This window comes from Mesitornis unicolor, unplaced genomic scaffold, assembly GCF_000695765.1.
Source record: "Mesitornis unicolor isolate BGI_N332 unplaced genomic scaffold, ASM69576v1 scaffold29472, whole genome shotgun sequence".
In the NCBI taxonomy this organism is placed as follows: Eukaryota; Metazoa; Chordata; class Aves; order Mesitornithiformes; family Mesitornithidae; genus Mesitornis; species Mesitornis unicolor.
This window is the reverse complement of record NW_010171846.1, coordinates 5,538-15,152: the sequence shown is the minus strand read 5'-3', so window position 1 is coordinate 15,152 and position 9,615 is coordinate 5,538. Positions and strand designations below refer to the sequence as shown.

At 49.6% G+C, this 9,615-nt stretch overlaps 1 protein-coding gene across 1 annotated transcript in view; it reads left to right on the top strand.

The window, feature by feature from the left end:
* Positions 1–7,048, top strand: part of EIF4E2 (eukaryotic translation initiation factor 4E family member 2) — a gene marked incomplete at its 5' end in the record, with an annotated part of 18,079 nt that extends 11,031 nt beyond the window's left edge. Inside the window, one exon of the mRNA XM_010180166.1 lies at positions 6,563–7,048. Within this exon, the coding sequence (XP_010178468.1) occupies positions 6,563–6,602 (40 nt within the window). The remainder of the gene's footprint in view (positions 1–6,562) is intronic.
* Positions 7,049–9,615: the final 2,567 nt, after the last annotated feature.

Genomic DNA, 9,615 nt, shown 5'->3' with positions numbered 1-9,615 from the left:
TGCCAGACACATTCAGCTTCATGGAGAGACCAGACCTGTGGCCATACAGCAAACTGCCACTGAGCAGGCTGGTCTGGAGATATTTTGGTTTCTCTGTAACTTTATGGATCATCCTGTCACCTCGAAAGCCAGGCTGCTTTTTCTGAAAACAAAGCTTCAGTTATTTGTAAGTGCCTGCTGCAGTGAGAGCTGAGCAGGGTATAAAACTCTCCTTTCCTTTCAAAGTCACCACTGGTAACTGATGGGACGGCTCGAGTAAATGAGAAGCGTAGTTGATCTTAATAGGGCTGGCACTGGGTTTGTTTCACTGCAGGCAGTTGGAGGAAATGGCCTCAAACTGTATGTTAGCTAGGAAACAAGCAGATATCCTTCAGAGGGAATAGGGGTGTGCACTATATGAAGACTGCAGGGGCAAGGTGCTCAGGACAAAAAAAAAAAGGGAGGAATGACAAAAAAGGGAGGAATGAGGAAGAGAAATCCCCATGGAAGTGGCAGACCTTTGGCAAGACCAGTGTTTGTGAGCCAGTGAACTGGTGGTGGGGTCCTTTGAGAAGTCTCCCTTGTGGTTACACCAAAGTTCAGCTCATTCTGTAACTGTTATGGTTTTATAGCACTGATTTCCATCTGCTTGCTGATTTCCAGGGCCTTAGAAGTAGCTCCTCAGTGCTGCTGTCCCAGTTGTCATCTTTGGCTGTATCAAGGGCTGTGGGCAGGGTTAACATTGTCTAAAGTTGGATGGTTTGCAGGTAGGACCCAAGCACAGTCCGATGCCTGTCAGTGGAAGGGAGGTTGCCTTGAGTCTTGCCAGCTCTACAGCGCTGCGTTGTTTCAACCTCATTCCTTCAAGTCTGAGAGCCAGAGGAGAGTGATGAGGTTCCAGATCTGATAGGTGTCCTCTTCCCCTGAGTCTCTGCTTAATTCATTTATCATTCCATTCTCCAATTCCAGTAATATTTCCAGATGCTGCAGGTCTAAGAGTGCTTCTGTAGACCTGGGCTTTGAAATGATGGATTCATTGATTTGGTCTCTGTCATCGCAGTATACTTTGTTCAGAAGTGTCTGTGACTTTGTAAAAGGCTTCCTCATCTTGGTGGCCTGTCTCTTACCAGAGAAGTGACTATATCCTATTTATTTCATATTTCTTTTCCAGGAGACCAGTTCAGATGTGTTCATTTCACAGTCATGGTGGTCACAGCTGGGGAAGGAGATGGTGAGGAGGCAGAGCTGCACAGGGAAATACTGAAGGGACGTAAAGATTGAGGGTGATTGGAGAAAACAGCTACTGCTGTTTTCACAGTGGTGACTTGGGAAGTCCCTCTGAAGCAGCTGTGGCTGCTCTTCCTCTTTTTGCTGGAGTCTTGGGTTGTGGCTCCTTTTTGCATTTTTTTCCCCAACTTGATGGGTGTAAAGGGGTCCCATCTGAGTCCTGACCTTGGGCAGTGAGGGAGAAGGTGAGGAGTTTCAGCAGTTGTGGGTCAGGAATGAGAGTGGAAGAACAGCTCTGGCTGGCTTTATTTAGCCTGCTAATGTTTCCATTTCCCATCTGTTCAGTGGGAATAACCTAAGTGTTGGGGATCAATTCGCTGAGTGTCTGATCGCTGCGCAGACAGTATAGCAATAAGGTACTAAAAATGTCTATACATAAAAATAACCTCTTAGATTCTCTGGCACCGTGCCTTTGGCACATCACAGGTCGTAAAGATTCTGCCAGACGAAATTAACTGGCAGCCTTGTTCGGTACGAAATGCAGAGCAGTTTGCTCTGCTAGCACAGTTTAGGTACATTAGGGCAGACACATCCTGGTGGATTTTTTCAGTCAAGTCAGCAGATAGTTGGAGTAATTAGTACTATAATATGGATGAGGGTCTTGGCTTAAAAATTCTTGGCTGGAAGAGCTTTTTCTTTATTTCTGTGAGAAGGACTTGGCAGCTGAAGGACTCTGTGCATGCTGTTATTGGGATGTCGAAGCAGGGAACTCCTTGGTACGAAAGGGGTAATAAATTATTGATTATGTTGACAAATAATCTGCCCTTGTCCCTTCTGCAGAGAATGGAAGTTACAAGTTTGGGGAGCATGGTGGGAGAGGAAAGAGAGATGTGATTATGGGTGATGGGGATGTGATAGAAATATGAGGGATGGGGAGTTGCAGGGAAGACACTTACAAACTTTAAAAAGGCTGAGGGTGTGCACACTTTCCAAGCTGTAGCCAGCAGCTAAAAGGACTTCAGGTCAAGAGTTTTTCTTCCCCCTAACTTTCTTCTGGAGAGAGGCAGTTGTACCCACAGCCTCTGCACCATGTGCTGACTGCATGGCATAGGCAGTTTTCCTTTCTCTGGAAGATTTCCTGGCCTTGAAGAGGGCTGTGTCTGGGCAGACTTGTGGAGAAGGTTCCTATTTAGGGGCCTCAGTGCTGCTGCCTGGGTTAGAATGAGCTGCTCGTGGGTTTGTCTCTCCTCTATACTGCTGTATGTCAAGCTGAGTTGCAGATCTGACCTCAGCAATCATCTGTGAGGCGCATCAGCTGGTCCTTCTCCTGTAGACTGACTCACCCTTGATTTTGCCCTGCATTTTTACATCTTTGGGTTTCCACCTTCAGCACTTTGAAAAGAGGGATTTGCTGTACTGTGGCGGGGGAAGGCAGTGTCACAGCCTCCGAGCTGTGCCCCACAGTGACAGGCATCTCGCTTGTGCCCTCGTTGTTGGGCTCTCAGCAGCACTTGCCCATATGTGGTGTCCAGTCTGGCAGAGTGCACGTGATGGGCCCTCTGCCAGCATACTCTGCATTTGTTTGGGTTGTGACTTTGCTGGGAAAGAGCACGTGAGCTACGTTTGCAGATGGTGAACAGGAGCTTTCCTCTGAGGCTCAGGTGAGGGCTAGGCTGGGGGTCCGTTTTTGGCATGGATGCTGACTAATACAGGACTTCCATTTCTGGACTGCTGTTGTGTTGCAGTGGCCTGATGAGGCAATGCAGAATACAAGATGTGAGGTAGCTGCGGAGCACCAGCCACCAAATCTGCAGGATGGTGAGGGTTTATGGCTGAGCCATGCTCCCTTTAAGGTCCCAGCAGCTCCATGGGGCTCTCTGGGTTCAGTAAATGGTTTGGTGTGTGCTGTAGGCACCAGCACTGTTTTGCTGGGCATGGAGAGCTATGAAGTTCTTTGATGCCTCTGATCCCAGAAGATAATAATCCTGCTCACATTAACCTCAGCGTCTTTTCCCTGAGAGGGCTTTCAGTATGCTGCCTCTGTAAAACAGACAGCAATTTTTCAGTCTGCTAGCTTCATCCGTCAGCAGCGTTCTCCACCGGGGACTGCAGCGTTAGGCCTGTCTCTCTAACTTATCTGAGAACACTTTTTCAATTCCAATAGCTGCAATGTTTTTACTGGATCCTCTTTAACAATGCAGGTTTACAATAGGAAATGAGACTTTCTAATAACAATTCTGCCCGATCGAAGAATTTCGTAATGACTAAGCCATGTGCCATTAAAAGTAGCCCCTTTTGGGGGGAATTACTACATACACAGGTGTGTGGTGAAGCATGAGCCCATGTAACTGGCTGAGCGTAACCGGCTAAGGAACGTGATAATCCTCCAGGAAGATGTAACATGGGCTATTTTATTAGCAATTGGAAATGGATATTCTGTGTGTGCCTGGGAAGGTCGTACCTGTCTCTGGGTATTAATGTGGCTGTATCACCAGCAGCCAGTGGGAACGCTTCCTGTCTGCACAGAACGTTAAGGCTGCTTCGCGCTGTCAGATGTTTGGCTGGGTTTTAAGGATGCTTCTGCCCACTAGGGCTATCAGAGAATGTTGCCTTGCTCTCTGAAGACAAGTGCCTTTCAAACGCCATTGAATGTTTCTGCTCTCGTTAAAAGTTAAGAAGCCTTTGATCTGAAGTGCTGTTTTTTTATTTTTTGTTTCATTTTTTGTTTCCCTCTGGCTTGCCAGGGCCTGGGAGGAGTTTCATGGCCTGGTGAACAGCAGTGGCCGCTGATCCAACGCTCCCCCTCCCTCTGTCACACCCAGGGTAGGGCCTCATCTTTTTTCCTATGTGGCTTCATGGCGTACCTCTCAGCCTCCGACCATCTTCCTGTGGGCTGGCACCTTCTCTTGCCTTGTGGGCCTGCTGGTGGGCCCATTCTCCTCTTGGCTCTTTCCCAAAGGTCAACATTTTTAAATGTTTCTTCTTTTTTTTTTTTTGACCAAAACCACCAAGATTCACAGTGGTCTCCATTCACTCAGCGTTTTCTGTTGCGATGCTGCGTGTTATTTCGCTAATGTGTCCTTCCTCTATGCGAGGCGCTTGTGTCCCAGGCCTGGTCCCAGGAGGCTGAGAGGTACGTCTTCAGCTTGGGTCTGTTGCCTAGGGTTAACTGTAAGCAGATATCGAGTGGTAAATGAATGCTATGCACATCCATGTGATGGACACCGAGGAAGGTGCCTGGAGCTTGGCATTCGTGCCTTTGCTCCTGACGCTGGGCTGTTGCCGAGTAAATCAGTCTGTCAATAAAAGCTTGGTCAGGAAGGGCACACAGTAGCTACTGTATTTAGAAATAATACTGCTGTGGTTAATGAGATGGAGCCACCTGTTACTTCTGGTAGTGGCAACCAACCATGTGCAGAGAAAACAGCCAAGGTGAGCCCAGGGCTGCTGCGAGCCTCGCAGCTCAGGTTGGTTTTCCCCTCTAGTGCCCAATTCCCTGGTGGCAGGCCCTTTCCTTAGCATGGGCTAGCAGGAGGCCTGGCGATGACTTGCATTTGGTTGTAGCCAAAGGGGATTGTTTCAGTGCCGAGTGCCAAAGCAGAGGAAGCCCCTGGAAGGAAGCGGGACATTGCCCAGTTCCCACCCCATGGTGGTTTGTAGCTGCTCCAACACAGCTGAGCTCTGAGGGGCCACTGGGGAGCCCAGAACCTCCCTCCACAGATGGGAGCAAGCAGCGTTCTCGTAGCTCGCTCTGAAGTCATGCATGAAAATAATATCTGTCTTTCCTCACAGATTTTTATCTTTTTGTGAGGATTAATGGTTACAAAATGTTACACAGGTGCCTAGTAGTGATATTACTGTTAGATGACATTCAGGTGACCTTCCAGAAGAGGAAACCAGCTCACTTCATGAAGTACCAATCTCAGCAGGCAGTAAATGTGCCACATGTATAGGAAAACAGCGACAGCGTTGATGTAGCTCTCGATGTGTTGGGTTACCTATGCTGAGCAGGGAGAGTAGAGATGAGCAGAGGCACCCCAATAAAGGTGAAAGGAGGGGAAATGTAGAAACATGTCTGAGAAAGAACAAACCAAGGTGTGCTGTCCTCCTGAGGTAGATGGCACGGGTGAAAGTACAGTATGGGATGGAGAACCAAATCGTTGTTGCAAATTAACTAGAATCCAGTTAATGAATCCTGAATTATGTTCCCAAATGGCAGCACAGCCTGCTTTGCTGGCAAGTGCAAAGGTAAACCCCAGTCTTCTGCAGATGGCCTCCAGCACGGTTTTTGCTGTTATATCATAGCAGAATAACTTGTTTAACTCTCTAAAAAGTGTTTTTTCCTTCCTTCTGTTCCTCCAGCCCATCTCCTGGAGGTGTTGCAGCATGTACTGTGCTGTTAAAGCTCCTGTGCAGCTCTTAGCAGCACACAGTGCTGGCTCAAGGGTTTCAGCAAGGTTTTGCAGAGCACTTTGCTCCTGAAGCTTTGCTGCCTTTGCTCCTCAACACAGCTCTGCTGATTTGGTGTTTTACGTGCTGGGGCATCCCTGGGTGTTTGGTTTGGGCATCTGACTGCCCTGTACCTGTTATGGAAGGAGCTGCCAAACTGATCCTCTCAAAAGAATCGTAATCTCATTTATTTCCATTGGAGTTTAAAAATCCACACCACCTTGCTATGAATGGGTAAATAAGCTCTGCCTGTTGCTGCTGCTGGCTGGCAGTAAGCATTAACACAGGGTCCTGTAACTTGCCCCATCTTCCATTGCTGCTGTGTGCCACAGGACTACAAGTGAAGTTGTGGACTGGCAGTCCTTTCTTTATAAGTAGCCCCTGTGACTCACGTGAGGAAAAGCTGCTGAAGAAACTCTTCTGTTTAAACTTGAGGGAAATGTCCCTTTCAGGTTAGATACTCTTTTAAGGTAGGAGAGGCCAGAGTGCTAAACCTGTTGACAGTGTGACAAAAGGAGCCTAAATACGAGGGACAGAGGCAGGAGGAGGTTGGACCGACGGTATCTTTGTGCTCTGAGCAGAATCCCTGAGGAGAAGTGTTTGGGAAGGAAGAGATCTTGCAAGCTGTTTAAACACCAGGATATCAGGGAGGTTTCCAAAGTCTTATCCATATGCTTTGCTCACAGGAGATGACACTTTTTTACTTCGCGATGAAGTGTTGTGGAGCAGCAGGTTGAGTTATGTGAGAAGTCTCCAGTTAGAAAGCATCTGCTTAGGAGGTTTAACCAGCACTGGTTTTAGTGATGTACTGGGATGGCAACACTAGTAGCCACGGTGGGTGGAATGGAGGCTGCTGTGATCTGAAGCAGTGCACACTTTTAACCTCTTTCTTCCCTCTGTTTTCCAGAGATAATTCCAGCTTTCGAAACACCAAAATCACGTTGTGAGAACCAGAGTTGGCACTAAGCTCCTCTCTTTGTGTTGAAAGCACTGAGGGGTCTCCACCAGTGCCCTCCGACCTCTGAAGGGACTCATGGGCCACTCTCTCGCGCTCCTCCTCGGAAGGATCCATCCGAAGCCCTCCAGCAGCGGTGACAATAGAGGCTGATTTGTCATACACAAGCTTTGTTTTTAGCCGTGGGGCGGGAGACCAACCTTTCCAAGTTAGCAGCGTGCCCTCGGGGACACATCTTGCAGCACTTTTCCTCTCTTTCTCTACATGGCATGCAGGATCCCTGGGATTCTGCCTCAACATCAGAGCCTTTTGCTGAGGGATACCAGTATTAAAAATCTCTCTGCAGCTGGGAGGAGCTTCCCAGGCGAGAGTCAGCCCTATGGTTTTCAAATGCCCCCTTCCAGCTCTGCCAATAAATTATTGGGTCTCTTTGTTTCTTTCAGTCTCTTTTTTTGGTTCTGTCTAAAAATGGGTGGGATGGTATTTCTCAAGACTGGTAAGCCCTGACGCTGCTGCCAGCTTCATAAAGCCATCTTCCCCTGAGCTCCACACCTAAGTAAAGCAGCAGAGCACGCCAAGTGCCCAGTGGTAGCTAAACTTCACTGTATTTGTGAAGTTATTTAGGTAGAGGAGTTAGAGATGTAACATCTTGCTTAAAAAATGAGATTGCTTTGTCTTTGCCCCTTCTTCATACTCCCTGGTTGGCAGTGCTGTGCACCCAGCCCTATTTGTCGGGGAGAGGGATGCAAGCTTCCCTTGAGCTAGCACAAGGAGGTGTTTGGTGTCACTCGGCTGCCTTTACTCTGTGCTTGACTCGGTGCTGCCCTGCGTTGGATCCAAGGACAGGCTGAATGCAGGGCCATGTGTGTTTCAGGGGTGCACTGGCGTTTGCAAGTCTCTGGCCATCTGGGAAACCAGACCCCCAGTGGGTGCAGCAGAAGAGGGGGATGGCCCAGGCTGCCCCTTACAGCTGTGTGAAAACTGTGACCAAAAGATGGGCTGCGAGTGACCCCCTGTCTCCTGTCCTCTGGGGTGAGGCTTGACTGATGGGTTGTTGCCTGGAAAGCCAGCATGGCTGCAGTTCGGATGCCACAGAAACAATAGGAGCTAATTATTTCCTCTGATTCTGCTTGACTACAACACTAATTGTACTCATTAACAGCTTCAGCCCTTTCCCCTGTTCCTTGGGGAATCGCACAATTGCCTGTCATTATTAATAGAGCCTTTGCATTGGGCCCAGGAGGGGAGGCAGCGGCCAGAGATGGGGCACCTCCTGCCCCATGTGCTCCACGGTCCCCCGGGAGAAGGGGCTGCTTGCACCAATTTGGTAGTGAGTCCGGAACTGGTGGCCCGTGTCCGGGACAATTACCGGCCTCGGGGATCAGGAGACCTTCAGCCTCCCGACTCCAATTGCAAATTCCTCGTGTTATTATTGAAGTCTAGACTGAAAGCAGTCAGGACCGGCAGGGAAAACAGTTTAAAATACTTGGTTTGTTTTTTGCATTGAGGGTGTCAGTCCTAGCCTGTCTGGAAATGTTCAGCGTACAGAGGGCAATGGCTCTGTGGTCCCCATGGTCGGGCAGTTTGTGCCTGCTGGCACCTGGCTGGGCAGGGAGCAGAGCAGTCCCCTGGGCTGTGACATCCCCCTTGGTGTTTCCTGAGAGCCCATGGTCCCGTTCCTGCTCTCACCACTTGTTTGTCCCCAACTCTCAACCAAACGCTCTTTTTCCAGGCGCAGTTTGTTTTCCCCGCTGTGATCAGGTACTACTACAGCTCCTACTTAAAATTCCTTTTAAATACAACTCTCCCCTGCTGCTCTCCGGTATTTGTTAGAGGGGATTTAGTTGTAATTACATTTTGGCAATCTAAGCAAAAATAGCCTTGCAAGGCAAGGTTGAAATACTAGCTGCGGGCTCCTTTTATCCACAGCGCGTTGAGCTGCTCGCAGATGACATCACTTCGGGCTTTAGTCCTGTTGTTGTGCCCAGCTGCGCGGCGCGTCCACCTCTGCTATTTCATGTGCTCGCCCACTTCTCGCCTCCGATGCCCCGCGTCTAAGCCACTGCTGATGAGCGCAAGCTTGCTATTAAATCTGAAAACGCTGCAGTCCTGCGGCGTTCGCCCTTAAATGCGCTTTGCGAGTGAGCTGTGGAAGAGCCCTTCCCTGGGGGGGCTCTTCCTCTCCTGCTGCTGCTGCCGTGGTTGAGGTTTGGAGGAGCTCAGCACTTGTTCCTCTTGCTCAGCCCTGAAGGGACTGAGCTGGCTGGGGCGTGGAGTTTGTCCCTTTTAAGGCTACGTCTTTTCCTGAGGTCAGAAGAAAATCTGTGTTTGGTCAGTGCTGAGCACCAGGTTTGGTTCCTCCTACAGCTTGGAGAGGGATAGAGCCAGGCTGTTTTTTCAGCAGGGCTTTCAGCTGTGGGCCACTGTGTCCTGCTAATAAGAGTGGTGAAAAGACAGCCATGGGGTTGTTTGGGAGGAGAAGGAGGAGAAAGAGGTTTCAGATCCTCTTCATTCAGGAAGCAAGCCCGGAGCTGTGGGAGCCCCAAATCTGCAGTGAGTCAGGGCCTTCCCTGCTTTCCTCATGCTGAAGGCTTTGTCCATCCTTAAACTCGTTCAGATCCCTTTGGGGAAAGCTGTGGGGCTTTGAACACCTTTGAGCTGAAGTCCAACTCCAGGGATTTTCTTTCCCAGGGGATGCTGGGCTGTGATGGTGGTCGCTGGCTGCAGCTGGTCCAGCTGGGGATGATGGCTGGATTGGGCTGGGCTGGACTGAGGGCTCAGGTAGCGGTGGGGATGGGTCCACTGGGTGTTTTTTAACTGGAGCTAAGGAGGAAATCAGCTTCCCAGCCCCCAGACAGAAAGCAGTCCCTGGTTTTGGAGAAGAGTGGCTGGGGGATGCTTGGAGGGGATTGTTGCCCCTTCCTAGCGCTTCTCAATGGAACATGGACACATGGGGCTGATACTGGACGGGGGGGGGGCTTTTCCTCTCTCACTGCCCCCCCCAG